General features: G+C 32.8%; 1 protein-coding gene and 2 long non-coding RNA genes across 6 annotated transcripts; all 3 read right to left on the minus strand.

Moving 5' to 3' along the window:
• Nucleotides 1-3,446: 3,446 nt before the first annotated feature.
• Nucleotides 3,447-5,228, minus strand: LOC142529170 (protein BASIC PENTACYSTEINE2-like). Its single transcript, XM_075634619.1, has 2 exons — nt 5,062-5,228; nt 3,447-4,664 (listed from the first exon to the last, which is right to left on the minus strand). The coding sequence occupies exon 2, from the start codon at nt 4,662-4,664 to the stop codon at nt 3,762-3,764; it is 903 nt and encodes a 300-aa protein (XP_075490734.1). The 5' UTR covers nt 5,062-5,228; the 3' UTR covers nt 3,447-3,761.
• Nucleotides 5,229-9,532: 4,304 nt separating this feature from the next.
• LOC142529768 (uncharacterized) lies at nt 9,533-11,895 on the minus strand. Its single transcript, XR_012815958.1, has 3 exons — nt 11,656-11,895; nt 11,426-11,546; nt 9,533-11,346 (listed from the first exon to the last, which is right to left on the minus strand). It is a non-coding gene; the product is annotated as an uncharacterized LOC142529768 (long non-coding RNA).
• Nucleotides 11,896-11,897: 2 nt separating this feature from the next.
• Nucleotides 11,898-21,884, minus strand: LOC142529769 (uncharacterized). 4 transcript variants are annotated; one of them, XR_012815961.1, is made up of 7 exons: nt 21,523-21,884; nt 21,235-21,371; nt 14,419-15,138; nt 14,016-14,346; nt 13,497-13,641; nt 13,171-13,422; nt 11,898-11,993 (listed from the first exon to the last, which is right to left on the minus strand). It is a non-coding gene; the product is annotated as an uncharacterized LOC142529769 (long non-coding RNA). The 4 variants fall into 4 exon arrangements; XR_012815959.1 differs by having other exon boundaries at nt 14,016-15,138; XR_012815960.1 differs by having other exon boundaries at nt 14,016-15,138; nt 21,213-21,371.
• Between the last annotated feature and the right edge of the window lie 28 nt (nt 21,885-21,912).

The following is a 21,912-nucleotide window of genomic DNA, read 5'->3' on the forward strand; positions in this document are numbered from 1 at the left end:
AGATTCGTGAGACTGTCTCACAAGAGATCTACTCGTTTTTGATAACATATATGTCTAAAATTGTAAAAAGAAAAAAAATATATGAGGGAAAAAACAATTTTACCAATTTAATTTTGTTGGGAGATGATAGAATTTGATTTTATTTTAGGAATCGAGAGTATGATTTCGTAAATGAAATAAATAATTTCGATTTTTTATTTTAATTTTTAGAAAATTCATATAAATTTATATAGCATAGGTGCCAAGAAATTGAAACTCAAAACCAATCCATCAATTTTCAACAGTCTCGTGCAAAAACCAACACAAAAACAAAACTTAAAGAAACAAGAAAAATCATTCCAAGAACACATGATTCTTCAACCAGAATAAAAGCAAACGATCAGGTAATCTCAACTCTCCCACACACACCATTCCTGATCACACAAAAAAACCGAGACAACAGTCGAAAAACCGGTGAACACATAGCTTTCAATGGGATCATAACACGGATCTGCAAACACGAGCAGAACCCCCCATAACTTGTTTTCAACCTCTCCCCGAGCGTCGAGACCCAGTCTTGATCCCTGTTCACGAGAATGGTGGCCGATTGAACGTAGGCAGAGGCTGCATGCTTCACAAGCTCGTTCCGAATAGAGATATTGGAGTAACTAAATGAGTGTCGTCCCCATTCACTACTACCCGTTGCATGCTGTGGAGATGTGCTCAAGATTATGTCTTTCAAGCTAGTGTATCTTGGAAGATCTTGTTCCGAATCGCTGCGACTGATTGTCGAGTCAAATCTTCGTTTGAAAGAAGGAGAGATCTTTAGTTTCAAAAGCTCTTCCTCCATTAGGAGTGGTGGAGGTTTGGAATCATGGATATTTGGTTGCCATTTGAAAGGTTATTGGAGTTTGAATGTAGGTTAATTCTATTCTTGAAATGCCCACAAATTTCGTGATGCTAAAATTGATGAAATTTGGTAAAACCTATTAAGTTCATGTTGAATAAGGGCCAAGTTTTTAGCAAAGTGTATGGGGATCTTGTTAATATATATATTATTGTGACAAGTGGCTTTTACAAATTCCAATGTGAAGCATAAGAAACGAACGAGGAATTAAAAAAAGGACGTGACCCTTGGCTATCCAAAGATCTAGGATGTTGAACCGGACAATATTCGAATTCTTAGCATATTGTTTCTTCCTTATTGCAAATTAATCTTTACTTCGATATGTTATTGTGGAGATTATCTTGTTTGTTTATATCAAATAATGTACCTAAAAAAACAATGAATTGGCAACTTTTTTTTAATTAGTGGAGAAAGATTTATTACAACTGATTCTTAAACTTGAGATCTCGTCTCAAATTTAAAAAATCTTAGTATTGGATAAGGTACAAATCATCGGCCACCAATTTTAAATAATATTAGAACTTGACAATTTAAATCATTTGGATACTTTCAAAGAATTAAGTCCAAGTCAAAAGTTCAAAAAATGAGGTTGGAGTCAAAATGAACTTGGCACAATAAGATGTAGCCCTCAAGTGATCAAGAGATTGGAGATTTAGTTTCCAATAAATCAATGGAAGAACCTAACTAAGACCTAATGGATCGATATTCTCATTGTCGGAAAATAGTTATATTAGGCATCGATGCACACGCAACGCAAATGCATACAACACTTGTTTTCGCTATATATATATATATATATATATATATATATATATATATATATATATATATTATATTATATATATGCCCAATATATTTCTCTTTCATTTTAATTTTTTTGATTAAATTCATCTTCAAAACTCAAAATAAGTCGTAACAATAGTTGTCAATAGCCCTCGTAGCCCTCGCTATAATCAATAGCGTGGCGAAGCAGCACCACACGCTATGCGCCATGGACTTTGCAATAGCGCTCGCTATCCTCGCTATTGGCACTATAGCGACAATTGCGATAGCTGAAATAACGGCGCTATTGCAAAGTGAAGCTACATGATTATTTTTTTCTTTACTTTTTTTTTCTAATTTTGGTTTTTTTGCATTGTACTTAGGTTTTTGTTGAACATTACATTTTTTGTATTTCTTGTTTTATTTTTGTGTCTTCTATGATATTTCAATGAAAAACTTAAAATAATTTCAGGTTTTAGTATTTTATAATTAAAGTAGATGGAATATTATGCTGGAAATTAAGATTTTTGAATTGATGTTACTATATGCTATATATTATAATTTATATACGTGTGATGCTTTACTTTCAAATAATCATCCCTACGCTATTCGCTAAAGGCATGGGGCAACCTTTGCGCTACGGGGCACTATGCCCGATTGACAACTATGGTCGTAACTTTGTCTTATTTATCAGAATGAAAGATGAGATGAAAAAAAACCAAAGCTGCCCTTTTTAGCCGGCGACCAATATGAATTTTACCCCGGTTTAATGTCAAAAAAGTAGACTTTGCACTTGTGCTTGTATCTATTCTATTATTGTCTACTAAAAGGAGACGGTAAGTAAGTGATGGACAACAAGGCTAACCACACCCATAAATCTCAAAGATTCAAACTCTCACTCACAAAACTCAAAACCTCTTCTTTATTATCATTCAACTTCAAAATTTTCTGTATTAAATTTCAAAAGCCTAAGTTTTGGCCTCATTTCAGAATCCTACATGCACCGCATGTGTGTGCAACAACTCATGGCAAACAATCATCAGAACGAATTGGTTTGATGGTATCGCATTTATGCACTAACTTTAGCTAACAACAAATGCAAAAAGAATATTCATAGAAACAAAGTACAAGGCATTTTTCAACTAAATACAAGGCATTTTTCAACTAAATGTATAAGCCACACGAATCCATTAGTGCAGCAGAAACCCATAACTGAAAAAACTAAATCCTGAATGAAGTTCATTTTCAACTCTCGTATATCTCAAACACCACCTACCAAAGACTAAATGCTTGCTCCTTTTCCCATAGCTTGACAACAAGAACCAATGTTCTCCATGCGGAGAAGAAGTCGTCTCTCCAGAAGGAGAAAAGAAAGAAATCACGATGTTATGTGATAGTTAGAATATCACAAATTTCATACTCCAAGATCCATTCATCAGCCCCAATTCCATCTCAGCCCCTTTCCCTAATTTTCGGGCTTGCACAAAATTAGATTTTCTCAATTAAATATTGAGCATCGCTTCAAACCCTTCTAAATATAGAGAACATTATCCAAAACATTCCCCTCCTGAAGCCTAAAGGAACTCCATAACCTCTCTAACTATTTGGTTCCAGAATAGTAAACGAATATTTCCTGTACTTTAAAAGGCCAACAGCATTTAGAAATATTTAGATTCAATAGCCAATATAACCATCGTTAGTCATGTATTCATTAAATTCTGAATCTAGTACTGTGAATCTAGTAACTGAGTCATGATCGTTAAAAAATAATCATTATATTTCTATTGCAGGAAAAAAAATCAAGAATCGATGCATAAATATTATATTAAAATAAAGAGCAGCCAAACTGCATTAAAATAATTCTTAAGTAACCATCCTCATCCCCAGTATCTAAGACAAAGTTAATGTTCCTTAAACTACAAAATGTCAACAGCCAAAGAACAACTAGTTCAAGGTGCTCCAAAAGGCAAAATTTTTTTATGAAAAGGGTAACTCACTTCTGGAAATTTATCAATTAGAAACTAGCTGAGGAGCCTCTGTTTTGGCCATGCCATCTGTTATCTACAATAGGAAAAGAGATTGTATTCAGCCACTTCACTTCATCTCCAAAAATTTATCGAATTGTCACGTACTTATTTGTACCATGCCTAGCCCAGTAATTCCTCAAATCAATCGGGTCCGAAAAATCATAACCTACTGATGCAAGTTTCTCTAAAACCTTCTTAAAAGCTCCAATACTCATCTTCCGTCCTGCTATCCTGGCACCCCGTCTCTTTGTGCTCATAGGCAGAGGATATATTGACAAGCTCATAGTACAACATGCGGACTGCCACCCGCCAGAACCCCACCTGTAACACTGCTGTGCGTTCCCGGTGCATGAGCAAATCGGTATAGGGATATCCGAGATATCCATGTTGATTCCATTGATCACAACCTCAGCACGTTTCTTGGGAGCCCTCACACGATGGACCACTGGGGCAGACTCATCTTTTGGGACCCTAGGAGCTCTGATCCTCGGTTTCTTTTCTTTTGGTGGAGATTTTGGGGTGTCAAAACCAATACCAATACCATTATCCATTTCCTCGCAAGCCTCTTCCATCCGAGGTATCACATTTTCATTTTTTGATATATGCATTTGCTGAGGCAGTTGAATGGAATGAGTCATTGCCAAAGATGACTCAGTTGAAACCCCATAACTTGGTTGATAACAGCCATTGTGATGATTCCCTGGTAAAAGATTAAGATACTTGTCCCTATTTTTGTTCATCCAATAGTCCATCGGGATGTATGTCTCAGGAACCCCACCAACTCGATGGTGATGGAAAGGCCCACCATTGGTGGAAGGCATGACCGAAAATTGTAAGGGATTGTAGTGATTATCATGAACACCGCCACCGTAAATGGGCTTTTCAACCACAGAAGACATTAGCTGAAGCCCCAGATGGCTCTTAAGCGAGTTAGCCTGCTGCTCGAGAAACCCCCAATTCCTCAAATTTGTCTGACCATTTCCATCCATCTAATGCCAAAAAAAAAAATAAAATTCCTAATTTCAGTACAACAACCGCATGTTCATCACAGCTGGCCATAATTTTATTACCATCTACAGCTCCGCAACTATCACATTGCATCATAGAATTCTGTTCATAATTCTAGCTTTCCACATCCTATTAAAACCCCAACAACGAAACACGCACATAACCATAGAAACACCACAATGCAGACAAAATGGAACCCGGAAAATCCATGTAAAAACACAAACAATAAAACCAGAACGATGGAAAAAAAACGCACAGGGTTTCGCGATTCAATGTCAGATCTCTGTAAAGCGATGAATTAAATCATGAAAAACGAATTATTATACTGCACATGCGCATCAAAGACTGTAAATAAGACAGTAGATGGAGCGAACTTACTGAGAAAATGTAGGGTCGGTCGGCTTGTTAGGGCTTTTTCCAGATTGGAAGCCGTTTCCTTGGAACGGGAGGAAGAAACTGCGCACATAAATAGAACCAAATGTCATGCACGACAAGTACACATGCCGCTCTATTGCGAGAAGCCATGATCAAGGTTTGTACCTTGATGTACAAGGATTTTCATATGTGTGTATATATATTTTTTGAACAAGATTTTCATATTTCTATTATAGAAAAAGTATCACTTCAATAATATTAAACGCTTGTTATATTTTCTACAAATGAGTTAGTTATATAACTTATCTAAAATCGCGATGTAATGTGTTATTTTTGGACAATAAAGGTTTTAAAATTCGTTTGGCACTAGTCGGACGTCAGATTGGTGCTTAGACTGTGTCTAGCGCTTAGGCCGCTTAATCTAGACGTCGTTACACGGATTCCACATTATCAACTTAATACGATGAAATTTGGTGTGCTAGGATTAGTCAACAAATCATATTTTTTTTATTGAACTTTGGTTTATGACTTATAAAAAAAGTAATTTTTCAGGTGCCTAGTTCGTCTGGACTGATCGACTAGCATTTTTTCGATATGTTCAGTTGACACATAGCGTCTAGGTGGCGTTTAGGCCGAATTTTAAAACACTAATTGGTATAAATATAAATATTATTTATAACAATAGATGATCTTTTCTTTCAATACGAAATACTTAAACTAGGAGAATATTAATGTATCTCCATTAGACATGATACATAAATGGGATAAATGGATTAAACTCGAATTTTTCTTACTAAGTTAATTTAATTTGATGAAAAGGATGAAAATTACCCGAACAACCGAGGCTTAATCAAGATTTTAAAATCAGAAAAATATAATTTTTTTATGGTCTTAATACAGGAAAACATGATGTATTAAATTTGTATCCTTTTTTAAAACTCTCTCGGGCAAATGCCCATTTTAACAATTTTTTCTTATTGTATAGATTTATTAATTTTAGTATAATTAGGTATGGACACCTCAATTCTTGAGGTGTCATACTAGGTTACCAGTATAACATATGAGTATTTGTTTTTTTCCAGAGCAACTAATCATATGTTTATATTTGTTTAGGCCTTATCTAATAATATCTATATACCTATAAAAGTGTGGATCACTAATTTGTTTTCCAATTGTGAAAAGACACAAATGTCTTCTTTATTAATATGAATTCAAAAAATCATATAAGGATATATATGTAAAATTGTAAGAAATGTTAATAAATTGTCATTACAACATACATTGATTGTAGTAATTTATACTATTTCAATAATAAAATGTAACTCCTATATTAAATTTATCAAATAATTGATCTTTATACTACATTTAAATGTTTTATTCTTTTAATTTTCTCTGTACATTTTTTTAATGCTTTTATTATAATTTTGTAATTATATTTTAGTGCAATTTCTAATTAAATAATAAATAAATTATAGTATTACAAGAATATAAAAAAATTTAACTATATGTCCAATAGTAGAATAACATGATAAATATAAAATAATATGATAATGTGAAGTGTAATACTAACATATTTTATGGATTTTTAAACAAAGAATTGAAAGTAAATAGTTTAATAACTTTATTAGAGGAATTTATATCAATAATTATGAATGTCAATATGTTAATAATCTCATAAAATATGCCGCTCTTAGAAAATTTGGAGAGTTTGACTATAGTAAGAAAAGTAAAGATTTTAGTAGCATTTTTAAAAAAGATTATACATACAACAAATTTATAAATTCATTACACAAAAATTTGGTGATATTTAAAGTATCTACTAAGATTGATTAATATTTAGACATTAAATGTCTAAAGATAAACCTGACTATGGTTCTCAAGAACAGTAGAACCAAAATCAGTCTAAATCTTTTCTTAGTTTCACTTCTAAAATCAGTTATCATAATTTTGCAATTTAAAAAATCTTTAATAGAAAATTGTAAAATAAGAAATTTTGAAAATAATATTACATAAAAATTGAATAGATATTCGATAATTAAAAATACATTAGAGAAATAATATTTTCTTCATACATAATTCTTACACAAAAATATTAAAAGAATAGATTTTTTTAATAAAAATATATTTTCTTATTAAAAATATTAAAAGAATATATATTTAACTATTATACTTATAAAAGTGTAAAAAGAATAACAAAGTTTTTCATTGTAAATTTTCTACTATTCTCATAAATTGTGTGTTGTTAGATTAATTGCATGAAAAATTTTCTACACAATCATTAAATACATGAAGATCATAATAGTGTTTTTTTTTTTATTTTTTAATAGAAAATTTCAACAAAAGAAACTTTGAAAATAATGTTATATAAAAATTGAATTGATATTTGATAATAAAAATACATTATAGAAATAACATTTTCTTGCTACATAATTCTTAGAAAAAATATTAAAAGAATATATTTTTTAATTTTAAAAAATCATTAAAAAATTAAAAGAATATATATTTAACTATTATACTCATAAACTGTAAAAAGAATAACAACGTTTTTCATTGTAAATTTTCTACTATTTCATCTTTATACTAACTTTAAATATTTTATTCTTTTAATTTTTTTTCTACATGTTATTTCATGATTTTAATGCAATTTTGTAATTATATTTTAGTGTAATTTCTAATTAAATAATAAATCATAGTATCACAAGAAAATACTAAGAAAAAAATAATTATATATGCAATAGTACAATAACATGATAAGTATATAGTAACATGAAATTTAATAATAATATATTTATAATTTTTTAATTAAGAATTGAAAGTAAATAATTTAATAAATTATTTAGTATAATTTATATCAATAATCATGAATGTTAATATACTAATAATATCATAAAATATGAATCTGATAGAAAAATTAAGAGAGTTAGCTATAATAAAAAATTAAAATATTTTAGTAACAATTTTTTAAAAAATATATATATCAGACAAGTGTTTTAGTAGAATCCTTCCTACAGAGGAAGAAGAGGGTATGAGCGTTTTTCTTCAAACATCCATAAAATTCCTGTATCTGTACTTTTCACAAGTTTTTACATTTCAAATTATATCTTGTTGTTTAAATTGTCAACCGGTTGAAAATATCATTAGAAATATTGAATCGTCTTCCACACTTTTCATGTGGTTCATATTCTAACCGTTTGAGAAAATCTTTCAACCGCCTAAAAAGATTGAAGACAAATTTTAATAGCATATATTTTTAAAAGAGTTTATTCACCCCATCTAAATTCTTTTCTGATCCCAACAATATACAATCACTAAACACATAAAAATACATAATATATATATATATATATATATATATATATATATATATATATATAATTGTAATTGATAGCGTAATGAAAAATATAAATTATATACTTTTAAAAATTTATTTATTAACTAATGTATATGAAAATTAATTTATCTATGATATATAATTATAAAGCAAAAGGTAAAAAAGTTCTGTATGAAGTTAAATAATATTTAAATTGAATATTATATGTTATATTTTGTTATCAATATTATTATTTAATTAGTTTGATAATATTTTGATGAGTTAGTCACAAATATTTTAAATTGATATTTATTTGTTCTTAGTGTTCTTCACTTATATAAATTATTATTTATGTATTTATAAAATCCATAATTTAGTTGATTTTTAGGTTATTATAACTTATACGTGGTGCTTAGATATATATATTTTCAAAATTTGTTTCAGTTCAATTCGTTCTATATATTATGCTCATTATAATTTATTATATAACATAAAATCAATTGCTTGAATTTTAATTTAAAAATAATTTTGAAAGTAAGATATATAAGTTCTTAATTAATTTATTCATTTAATATAACAAAAGACTAAACCAATATGTTAAGACTCATAAGAACTTTTCACAGAAAATGGAAAGGTTTCATTGTTCGGCTTACAGCGAGAAATGAGCTTCCAAAATTGTATTCAAAGGAAGAAAATGAACTATTTATACTAAACTAAAAATAGGAAAAATGTGTTTTACTAAAAACGTGTTTTGTGAATCTTATTCTACCAACACAATATAAATAAAAAAAAGATTCAAATTAATTTTTTAAAAAAACAAATTTTAATTTTTATTAAATAATTAATATTCACGTGCGATGCAATCGCACGTGCTTCTTGCTAGTAAATTTAAAAGCTATAATTTTTTATGTTGTTTTATATCCATACTCAAAGGATTGATATTTTACGTTGCTAATATGTTCTAAAAAGTGAAAAGAAAGAATTTATAAAAGTGAAAATAATTAAGGAAAAGATTGAATTGATGCATATAAGTATGTATGTGGGAATTAAGCATGTAAGTATATATGTGGTAAAAGAAATTACAAACAAAATTGGTTGTGAAGATTACATGCAATAAAGTTGTATGTGTTTGAGTGTAATAGATGCAAGGGCTAAAAGTTTTGATTGCATATTTAAAGCACCGGTATTATATCTTTAAATTGTTGAACATTTTTAATTTTTCCTCAGAGGACAAAAAAATGTAGATATCACACCATATTTTGCAAAGTAACATAAACAAAGCATAATTTACATAAAATTTACGGTATGTTTACCAAAAGTAGGAACAAAAAAAGTGCAAAATGTACTGTTCTTCACTCATCATTGTAACCATAGTTGTACCCATGTGGCTAGCTGTTGATTCGAGCCTGGGAAAAAAATTCAAATGCCATAAAAAAAACAAGCTAACGTGTAGTATATGATGAGTTGTCAAATATGGGAGTTTAAGCAATTGTAAAGAGCGTGAATGAGAATATCCAATAATATTACCTCAATTCGTTGCACGGCAAACATCAAACACAAAGAAAACAATGCAGAATATTTATCCCTTCTATTCTAATCATTATGCTCGCATATTAATAGATGAATGTTAACATTTTCGGATCCAATACATAAGCAACTAATAGTATTAATCACATTTGAAAAGAAAATGTTGGTTGTTTTGGCAGCCCAATAATTATGTGCAAAAACAGCTGAAGACATCTTCTGTTGGTAGATTAACATCCACAATCTAAATTGGGACAAACTATACTTACCTGGGTTTAATTTATCCGGCTGACTCCTAAATATAGGTGAGGGAGACATTAAAAAAGACTGGAGTTTGAATGAGATGAAGTAAATGATTCGTAGTACTGAATGAATTCTAACATGAGCATGTCTGATTTGTTTAACTATTTTAAATCAACTTTGTTCAACCTACAAGAGAAAGGCTCAGGTAGCTAGCAAACAAATATTCTGGATACATCTTTTTTCCTGAAATGCAATAGATACTGCCATACAACTTCTTGTAGATCAATATTAGTACAAGTTATATGTTTCGTCACACACACATCTATATAAAATAAAATATTCCACTTTTTTTAAAGATCGTATTACTATAAAGTAGCTCAACATTTAAAAAATTTACTATTTCCATCCTAGTGCATTTATTTTTCCTAAATTGCAAATAAAATATTTAAGAATGTATTCAAGCAACCAGTGGGTTATGAGTTTTATTTACTTTATCGACGACTGATCCAGCATATCTTGTGCTGCTCTGGCCAACCCAGCTTAAATATTTATAATATCTCCAGGTAATAAAATCAAACATAAATTGAACTTATGAGGCTTTATGTCAGGTAAATTAAAAAAAAAGATGATTCAGTCAGCTAACACCAAGAGAGGCCATGTTATTTCTACTATATTCTGTGATGATTGTGTTTGTCATAAGGTAAGAAGCAGATACATTTTATATATACAAACCTTTTTAAAATTAATTCCAATGTATATGTCTCAGAGGTTCCTGGGCACATAAATGATTTGGATAACAACATATTTAAGAAATTATCAACAAAGCAATTTTAGAAGTACACGTCATTTTTAGCATGCTTTGGGATTTTCTGTGTTGTATCTCTTTCGAAGTCGAAGCTTCTTTTGGTCGCTGGACTGATTTGATGGTCGGACAGATTTGTTGGAATATGCGCTTCCTGGGTGGTTGAAGTGCTTGCCTGAGATTCAGGCATGGGTATACTGGTCAACAACTCTTTTTGAACATGGGAAGGTAAGTTCTTTTCTTCAGAGCTGCGCGACGTTGACGATGATTCATCTGATGGAAGACACGCTATGACTGTATCTCGCACAAATATTTTCCCTCGTGCTTCATTCCTTGATGTCCTAACTTGGAAAAGGAATTGACAATCTTTGAACTTTTCATTAATGGTGTTGGGACTAAAATCTCTTCCCTGTTTTAGATAAGAAAAACAAAAGGTAAAAGATTGTATGTGCCATTTATTGAACTGGGCTGTTTGCAAATGAATATACTTCTTGGGCTGCTTCAACGAGCTCTTCGCCTGTCGTACCTAATAACATTTGTGCTTCCTAGTGTTCCACATATACAATCAAGCTTCCAATTCCGTCAAATAATTCTGCCTGGAAGCGTAAGCTACACAGATATAATAAGTCAAATCGTAAGTAAGCGATCAATTGTAGTAAAAGTAATAGGTATTAAGTGCGTCAACATCTCTGATTTTCAGGGTACAAGGGTAACGTACAATGGTTTCGGGCCTGGGAAAGCATTGTTGCAGTAAAAGCAAGTGAATTCGTATCCGTAAGCAGCTCCACAAGATTTGGCACAACTTGGGCAGGCTAAAAAGTACAAACAGTGTTGTGTATCTGCCATTTTAAGCCCAGCTTTTACTCAAAAAGATTTAAGCTGTTAAGGAATGTGTTTGTATTAGCGCCTAATCTTGGAATTTAAAGAAATTTAAAAGAATATACGGATAAAAGCGCAATTATTGCGAAATTAAACGGTTGATCCACGTTTTGATATGCTTTCTCGTACATTCTCTGCGAAATAACAGTGTCTGCATATTGTCTGTTAGCTTTTACCCTGAAAAATGGTTGTATGTGAGCGCCAAAGAGTCCACAATATGAAGATTATGCGAAGCTTGAAAAAATACATTAATGAAGAGTAGGAATTTTAGGAAAATATAACCACACTCAACTCGAACAAAGATACCTTTTGTTGTACAAATAGAATTTGCTTTCATATCCTACAGAACGATGAATAAGTAGAAAAATATTTACCTAATAAAAAAGTTGGCTAAAATTTCAGCTACTCTAGTTTGATGCTATTCTAAATAAAGTAAGAGTAAGTTGATCAAATATAAGTTGCGACAATGCTAGGTTTGTGGGAGAAAAGAATATAAAACTCTAGAAATGTTGTTTTTTAAAATTTTAGTAAACTAATACATGCAATTTGGAAATTATAATATGGTAAATTATGTTGTACGTGAAGTTAGCTGCAAGCAATAATAAATCAGAAAATTTCATCGTAGTTATTATGGTTAAAAGTAGTATAGTTATAGGTAAATATACTATGTTTATGAACAGTAGCAGAATTTTGCATAAATGAGTGCCGAAGATGCAAGGAAAGTTTGATCTAATAAAATGGGTGAACATCAATGAGTTAAAAGACAGCTGGACTTAACAGATTGCTTGATGCTAAGTTTAGAAAGCTTAGAATGAAAGAATAAAAATTGAGGCTGTTGATTACCACGTACAACAACATATTTTTTTGTGAATAAAAGCGTTTGTAAGTAGATGCAATGCACTATAATATAGCATTTACTTATTTTGCAAAAGATAAGCATGAAATAATGATTTTACCGTAAGAAAGTGTTAACAGAGAGGCGCATCCCTAAAACTATAGGCATGTTGTGAACATTCTTTGTCAATAAGGTGCCTCACTTTGCAAAAATTCTTCCCATAATGTAAGGATCAAAGCTCTTCGCATGTATGCGTAGTGAAAGTGTATGTTTACATCTAACATAAGTAAGAGATAATAAATTACAGAAAATGAAAGTCTGTGGTCGGAAGTAAATAGTTTACTCTTCGTTGATGATCACAAAATCTTGTAAATTTCTTTTAGTTCTTTCAACAAACCGTGGTGGTAATACATGTATAACACTACAGAGCAAATCTGGGAAAAACGTTGTCACTAAAGCAAGAGAAAGTATATCATATATTAGATACAAATAGTAAAATAGGTTGTCGAAATACTCAACTGATTTGCTTAGTTGGCACATCTGCAAGTTCAGGAAGCTCTGCAAACGGAGTAAACTGGTAAATGTGGTCAATTGGTATGCGCTCATGTTCCTCTGTACGTCTGATGTAAGTGCTTCGGCTAAAGATCATCTGATGTTTTGATGAATTGGGGTGTTTCCCGTTATTTCCCTAATCTTTGCATTCCCCACATAATAAGTTTTGTACAACTCCAGTAACTTGTCTAACTGGTCAACATCTTGCTCATAAATGATCTGCACAAACTAATGATGTAAGGAAAACAAAGCGAAATGGTGAAACCAACGTTAAAAAAAGTGAATAAATCTACCTCTTTATCAACAAAAACAAGTCGTTGTTGCCTTCCCCATCTCAAGAACCGAATTGGCGTTTTTTCTGCAACCAAGACCTTGACAAACAAGCTTTGGGCCTCCAATTCCAGCTTTCCAAGTGTAGTACACTTCTTTTCCATAGATCTGAACAGTGAAAGAAGAGGGTAAAAAAAATTAATTAATACTGATACACTGACAGTTAACTTTGGGAAAGAAGCTAATACTTGTAAGTAATTAGTGTTGATAAGATGTGAGAAATTGTTGGGAATGTATAGTTAATTGCAATGTGTCTTGTGTTTTAATGGAGTGAAAGACTGAAATAAAAGCATGGCTTTGTAATGTGAGTAAACAAAAGACTATTTTGAACGCAAACTCCAATAATATAAATATTAAGCTAGAGGATAAATATCAAAAAATCATAAATGAAATATGGCAATGACGTGGACACAATTCTATTATATATGCAAAAAAAAAAATGAATGTATATTAAATAGAGAAATAATTTGCTTAGGGTTTACCTATATTAAATAATCTTTGCAGCCGATAGAACATCTTTATATACAACGTTCTTTGTGTATTCCATGCTTTGGAACAATGCTAGGGGTGGCCTGATAAGTACTTTTAATTGCTTTAAATTTTTTGCTCTGGATAGCGCAACATAAAGCTGGCCGTGTGAAAAAACAGGTTCTTTCAAATAGACACCAACGAAATCTAAAGTTTGGCCTTGTGCTTTGTTAATGGTCATCGCATAACATAGTCGTACTGGAAATTGTTTCCTCTTAAATGGAATAGTTGAAAAATCATCACATGGAGCTTCTAATGTTATATGAGGAATAAAAACAGGCTTGCCTGCATGGATTCCAACTGAGATTTCAGCAAACATAATATTTGTGTTAAAACCTTTGCAAAGAAGGCGCGTACCATTACAAAGTCCTTCAGTTGGGTTTATGTTCCTTAGCAAAATAATTGGCGCATTTATTTTTAAAGTTAGTTTGTGTGGAGGAAGCCCTTGAGGAGTCATAGTCCCAACACCATTAATGAAAAGTTCAAAGATTGTCAATTCCTTTTCCAAGTTAGGACATCAAGGAATGAAGCATGAGGGAAAATATTTGTGCGAAATACAGTCATAGCGTGCCTTCCATCAGATGAATCATCGTCAACGTCGCGCAGCTCTGAAGAAAAGAACTTACCTTCCCATGTTCAAAAAGAGTTGTTGATCAGTATACCCATGCCTGAATCTCAGGCAAGCACTTCAACCTACCCAGGAAGCGCATATTCCAACAAATCTGTCCGACCATCAAATCAGTTCAGCGACCAAAAGAAGCTTCGACTTCGAAAGAGATACAACACAGAAAAGCCCAAAGCATGCTAAAAATGACTAAGGTACTTATATTATGTGTACTTCTAAAATTGCTTTGTTGATAACTTCTTAAATATGTTGTTATCCAAATCATTTATGTGCCTAGGAACCTCTGAGAAATATACATTGGAATTAATTTTAAAAAGGTTTGTATACATAAAATATATATAAAATGTATCTGCTTCTTACCTTATGACAAACACAACATCACGGAATGTAGTAGAAATAACATGGCCTCTCTTGGTGTTAGCTGACTGAATCATCTTTTTTTTTTAATTTACCTGAAATAAAGCCTCATAAGTTCAATTTATGTTTGATTTTATTACCTGGAGATATTATAAATATTTAAGCTGGGTTAGCCAGAGCAGCACAAGATATGCTGGATCAGTTGTCGATAAAGTAAAAAAAACTCATAACCCACTGGTTGCTTGAATACATTCTTAAATATTTTATTTGCAATTTAGGAAAAGTAAATGCACTAGGATGGAAATAGTAAATTTTTTAAATGTTGAGCTACTTTATAGTAATACGATCTTTAAAAAAGTGAAATATTTTATTTTATATAGATGTGTGTGTGACGAAACATATATAAACACATGATTAGTTGCTCTGGAATAAAACACAAATACTCATATGTTATACTATTAGCCTGGGTATTACACCTCAAGAATTGAGGTGTCCATACCTAGTATTTCAGAAAAGCGAAAAACGAGAGATTTTGATTACGGTATATATGATTCTGTCTTGGAAAAAGCAATATTTTAGTACAAAACATATTTTTCCCAATAAATTTTTTTTTTCTGGAAACATGAGCGGTTTCCTTTCACACAATAAAATAAGGAAAGTCATGCATTTCCTCGTTTGAACAAAACCAAACCTTAGTATGCAGAATGCGGCTTTTTCTCCCTTCATTCTTTACGAAGAAAGAAAAGTCCAATTTATAAGACTTTGGGTTAAAAACAATTAACCACAAGTAAAAAAAAAAAAAGCTAGCGTGGCCCCGTAAGTAACCAAATTATATATTTTCATAATTTACTATTCACCTCTTAAAAAAATTGACTTCGCCGAGGATTGTTATAGTTGGATTTTAACTCCAAACGTCGCTCTTCACTTCAGATATTGGTGTTAGATGAGCTACAAGTGAAAATATGATTGATATCTTATTTATTTAAAAGATGTTTTACTAAATTTATTTTAAATATTTTATAATTTTTTTATGTTTTATACTTTTATATGAATATATATTCTAATAAAATTTTAATATATTTTTAGAAAAAAATGGATAATATATTTGATAAAATTTAAAGATATTAATATGTTTTGTATTGCAAAATATTTTTACTGTCATAATTATAAGAAATGATGTGATGTCATCCAAATAATGCAAATAAATATTTTTGGATATATTTTAATATTTGTATAATTGAATTTTAGGAGGATATATTATTATAATAAATGCTTTGGAGATTTTCAATCTTCAAAAGATTAAAAGACTAATAGAAAATAGGATATTATAGCCTAATTATTCTAAACATATAAACATATTGTAAGTTGAGTAGATCTCTTGTGAGACGGTCTCACTAATCTTTATATGTGAGACGAGTCAACGCTACCTATTCACAATAAAAAGTAACACTCTTAACACTCCTAGCAACCAAATCAGGTCTATTTTGTATTTCATCATAAGATAAGCACAAAGCCTTTATCTAAGGCCAGTTTGGGTTTGAAGTCATTGTTAAAAAAATATCAGGTTTTCCGTAACGTTGAACTAAAGTTAAGCGTCCATGTACCGCTTACGCATATCCCTCGTACTCCAATAAAGGAAGAAGGCAATATTATACGTTTCCCAACGTCAACACCCATTTCACTCCCCTATGCGATACCATCTAGTAAGCCACGTGTAGAGCCCAAAATCAGTACACGTAAATCCATGCATTTATTTAATTGCTAAATTATTTATTCAAGTTTAAAATGATTATAGAGATGCATGATTTATTTAAATTGTATTATTTTAATTATTTATGTTTATGTGATGCACGTTAAATGTTTTCTTGAGTTTCATGCTTCAGGCGATTATTCGATGCGGGAACGAGGAAAAGAGACCGGCGACGATTATGACGATTTTAAAAATGTGATATTTTTTTTTAAGTTAAGATGTGGCATTTTAAATGATTTATTAAGTTTTTAGCATCTTTAAAACCTAATTAATTTATTTAGTGAGTTTTAGAATTTTAAAACTTTTAAAGTTTATCAAGTTATAAATTTTGTGCATTTTATTTTAAGTAAGAGATTTGTTAAAGTGAGTGCGGATTAATTTTTAATTAGTATTTTTAATTAGTTAATTAAGCAATAATTTTCTCCTAATTAAAACACACACACGTTATTATTTCACAAAAAATGCACGCACACACACACTTTTACACACACTAATACATGACTCACACACAATTCAGATTTTTTATTTTTAAGAGCAAGAAAACCTAGGGTTCTAAAAGAAAGAACAGCCACTCCTTTCCCTTTGTTTTCCAGCAAATTTTCGTGGGTTTTGTTGCAAGAAACTTGTTCCACGGTCGTTCCGGATCGTCTCCCGCATCCTTCCCGCTTCGACATCGTCGTTTCGGTATTTCAAATCATCAAAATGCATTTATATTTTGTTTTTTCTGCGTCGATCTCGTCATATTATGTGTTGTAATGTTTATTATGCGTAAAAATTCATGTATGATACAAAGTTTGAGCAAAAACTTTTTGGATTGATTTTTGAAACGTTTTTGGATCTAAAACTCGAAATTTACTGTTCTTTTAAATACAGCGATTTTTCGGTCGCTTTTTTTGGAAAAACTTTCAACATATAATCGTAGAACTTTTCAATACCTTCGATTTGATATAAAATTCGAATTATTTGGATAAGAAATGAGTGAGTTATGATCGTTTTTGTGGGACTACTCAAACTGCGTTTTTCTGAAAAACATGTTATTGACGTATTCTTGAAGTTTGGAGTTGCAGGATTCGTTGGGCATCGTCGGGCCGGTACGACTGCGTTTAGACTTGATATGGTATGTGTTTAGGCACCATTTGTTGGTTCGTTTCGAGTCGGGGATGGCATGGGAGGTAATAGAAGTCGTAGGAAGAAAATGGCGTCGAATTTCAAAATGTGTCGTTTCGTCGTTGCTTCTCGAGGTTGGGGACGTTTTGATGGTTTGTACGGGTTGAAGTCAATACCAGAGTGTCCTAGGATGGGTCTCGAGGTGTCGATTCTTAGCCCATTTGGTTTGGTTGGGAGAAAGAAGCATCATGTAAAGTTTTTCCCTCAGGTTCGATTTTTCAGTGTCCAGCCGGACCTGTACACGGACCCTGACACGGGGTCCGTGCTCTTGTTCCTTCCGAGGTGTCAAACTCCATTAAGTACACTGGACCCTTAGACGGATGGGTACACGGGGTCCGTGCCTTAGCTATTTCTGTAAGGGGAAGTTCAGTGTCTACACGGACCCGCACCCGGATGGGTGCACGGGGTCCGTGTCCTACCTTTTTGGGAAAATCATATTGAATGCTTTGGGGTTCGATGTCTTAGTTTGGTGCGATGATTAAACAAGGTCGAGTCCCGGGAGCTTAGAACGTCCTAAGGAAATGCTTGAGTTTGGGTGTAAGCATGGTTATTACGTCTAAGTTACACCAGATAAGTATTCGAATTCATGTTAGCTGTGCAGCAGTGGCCCAAGCAAGATTCAACGAATCCCTCAACGCAAGTAAGTATGTTCGACGTGCAAAAGAAAATATTTTTAAGTTTTTGAGGTATGCTAAATGTCTTGTGACCAAATTATATATGGAATTGAAAAGCGATAAAGTATGACCAAGGACCAATCTACCCCGGTAAAGCATGACCGGGTTTAAATCAAGATTGGAAAACGGTAAAGCATGACCAGGGACCAATCCATCCGTTAAATTATGAACGGGGATCTCATGTATTTGGCAGTGGATCTTCCCTGTCAGCCCAGTACTGTGGTTTAGTCTGATAAGGCGTTTTATGTATGGGTCACTTGCTTTGAAACATCTCTCTACGCAAAATGATGAAGTTCATGTATGTTCAAGTATGTATGTTGCAAGCATGTTTCAGAAAAGTTTCACGTTATGGCACGTCTATGTTATGTATGTAAGTTCAAGCTTTTATACGCATGTTCAAGTTTCAAGTATGTACGCTCTATTTTAAAGATTGCATGTGGTTATACAACGTAATACTTGTTATACCCAGTTTATACATGTTGAGTCTTTAGACTCACTAGACTTGATCGATGCAGGTGAGGATGAATTTGAGGAGACGAGAGGTGAGGACCAGTGAGCTGGCTTGGACTGAGCGGGAGGCTAAACCCGAGGACCGCCCATGTTTTTAAGTTTTTATGCAATGCTTCAACTACTCTGATTTTACGTTTTGGTTTATGATGTTTAAACAAGTATTTTTCTTTAGCAAACTTTATATGTGATCTATCTTATTGCAAATACTTTTGGTTGGACAGTTTATTTATGATCACAATTTGAAAGTTTATTTTATATTTAAGAAAATTTTTATTTTTTCGCAAATTTCAAGTAGTTCAAAATACGGTACGTTACACCACGGTAGACGTCGTTTCACAAACGTCCTTGCATATCCTTAGTTCTGAAGAAATCTAAACGTGAAGTTTCAATTTTGATGTACATATCAACCACATATTGTTGTAAAAGCCTATCGATATGTAATAAGAAAGACTTGTCATTCTCTCGTATTTGTAACTTATAACAGTAATACTCACGGCATGATATGGTTAACCTCTGGTGGGTGCCCTTTGAAGAACCTATATGAGCGGTAAAATTCTGTTAAGTTTAAATAAAGCTAAAGATTGAATCACAAACACCAAACGGAAAATCAACGTAATTATAAATCGGAGTTAACTTGAATTTCATTATGTGTAATGTAATTTGCATTTATGTGATTCTGAATGTCGTAGAGGGCTTCTCCGCTGCATCGTGGCCTAGGGGCAATCATTTTTTGTCTGTGATCTAATCGTTCAATTTTTCGATGCCAACCAGGTTCTCGGTTTGCAAAAATAGGAGGATACAGCATAGGATCGTAACAAGCAAAATATTGTTTAATTATTTGAGGTTGGCTATCTTGAGGATATACTTGAATGTGTTGGCCTGTTAATTGCTCATCCTCATTAGATTCGAGCCCAGCAATTTGAGAGACAGTAGGTTTGTTAAAGACGCGCTGGTCGATGATAGGATCAGTTTGCAAAGTAATTTTATATTTGTCGAGGTTAGGTAAACTGCTAAAAGATCGAAAGAAGGCTGCATATGGGTTTGATGTTAAAATTGAATTATTTTTTCAACAACAGATTCCTTAAATTTTGAGCTGATACACATTCGATTCAAGGTCTCATGTTCAGTGTCAAAGAAATAAAGTTGTAAATTTTTTGGATGTTCATTATTTGATGGTATTAATTGGTCCAAAAAGTGGTAAACCTGACCTTGTACGCGGAATGTGTAAATACTAGCGTTCCTGGCTGCTAAAGCTTGGTCACAATGTACACCCATTGATGTAAATGCAAACATGTTGTTATAACTGCGTACACAGGTTCTGAATTCTTTAGCGACGACAGTATCACCAAGATACATCTTAAGTAAATCAGAAGGTATTTCTATTGGGGAAAGATTTATTTCCCCTGACGAGCAACAGAACGTGGGTGGTTCAAGGTAAATACGTTTTGCATCACAAAATTCACAGTTTGGCAAACCAGGAAGCAAATCAGGGCGGGTTACTATATGTGCCATTGAGTCGGCATAAACATTTTCTGCATCATCTATGCTCAACGTTGGTGTTTGCCCATCCACTCTTCGCCTAGAGTTTTTTGCTAACCTACGTTCTCCTAACAAACCTTGGACGAGCTACGCATGTGGTACGGTGCCCGTGATTGATTCTAAAGGAAGAAGACATACATACACACGGAGGGGAGTATTATTCAAATTTGGGTAGTGTTGAGCTTGCGATAAGAAGTCTTAACTCTCCTAACAAACTTTGGCCGGGCCACAATGTAGTACAGGAGCTTAACATCTCTGTTATGGCTTCATGGACTCATACATACATTGCAGCAAGTGTACATAAAATATTGGTTTGAAGTTTGGTAGGAAGAAGAACATGATTTCAGCATAATTGTTTTTTTTTTAGCACACATGAATGGTTTTTGCCCCGTCAACGGTAGATAAATGCGCACAGATTGTAATTTACTCATAAATAACGACATGGGAAAAGGGTAAAGGAGCTGGGCTATTAAAGAGGAGACAACTCTAAAAGAAAGGCACACAAGAGAAGGAGGAGAAGAGACCGAACCGAAGAGCCGCAAGGAGCTCACCGATCTGCAGAAGTAGAGGAAGCACACGGTAGAGGTGATGGCAAGGAGCTGGAGAAGAAGTGCAGTGGATTCGTAGGCGTTGGAGAAAAGAGGTTTCAAAAAACGCACGTCGCCGAGCCTTTTTCGGAAGCCGATCTCTGAAATGAGGGAAAGAGAGAAGCAACTCATAAATAAACGACATGGAAAAAGGGTAAAAGAGCTGACTGATTAAAGAGGAAACAACTCTAAAATAAAGGCACACAAGAGAAGGAGGATAAGAGAACAAGCAAAGAGTCGCAAGGAGCCAGCCGATCTGCAGAAGTAGAGGAAGCGCATAGTATAGGTGACGTCGAGGAGCAGGAGAAGAAGCGCAATGGAGTCGAAACCGATGCACTGGAGAAAGGAGGTTTCAGAAGCCGATCTCTGAAATGAGGGAAAGAGAGAAGCAAAGGAAAGATGAAAAAGGAAGAGGACAGAGAGCAAGTGCAACCGGCAGAGAAAGGGTGAGGTGGGAGAAAGAGCGCATTACACGTCTTTTTGGCCCTGGGTAGTGATGTAATGCAAGAGACACCTGTAAGGAGACTTACCTGTGACCGGATGGGAACTGGCCAAACTTAATTTATTCACGCTTTATAATAAGTAGATATCAATATCCAAACAGCACGAATGATTAAAAAGGTTAATGTGATCCTACATTGT

The sequence above is a fragment of the Primulina tabacum genome, chromosome 16, assembly GCF_025594145.1.
Source record: "Primulina tabacum isolate GXHZ01 chromosome 16, ASM2559414v2, whole genome shotgun sequence".
In the NCBI taxonomy this organism is placed as follows: domain Eukaryota; kingdom Viridiplantae; phylum Streptophyta; class Magnoliopsida; order Lamiales; family Gesneriaceae; genus Primulina; species Primulina tabacum.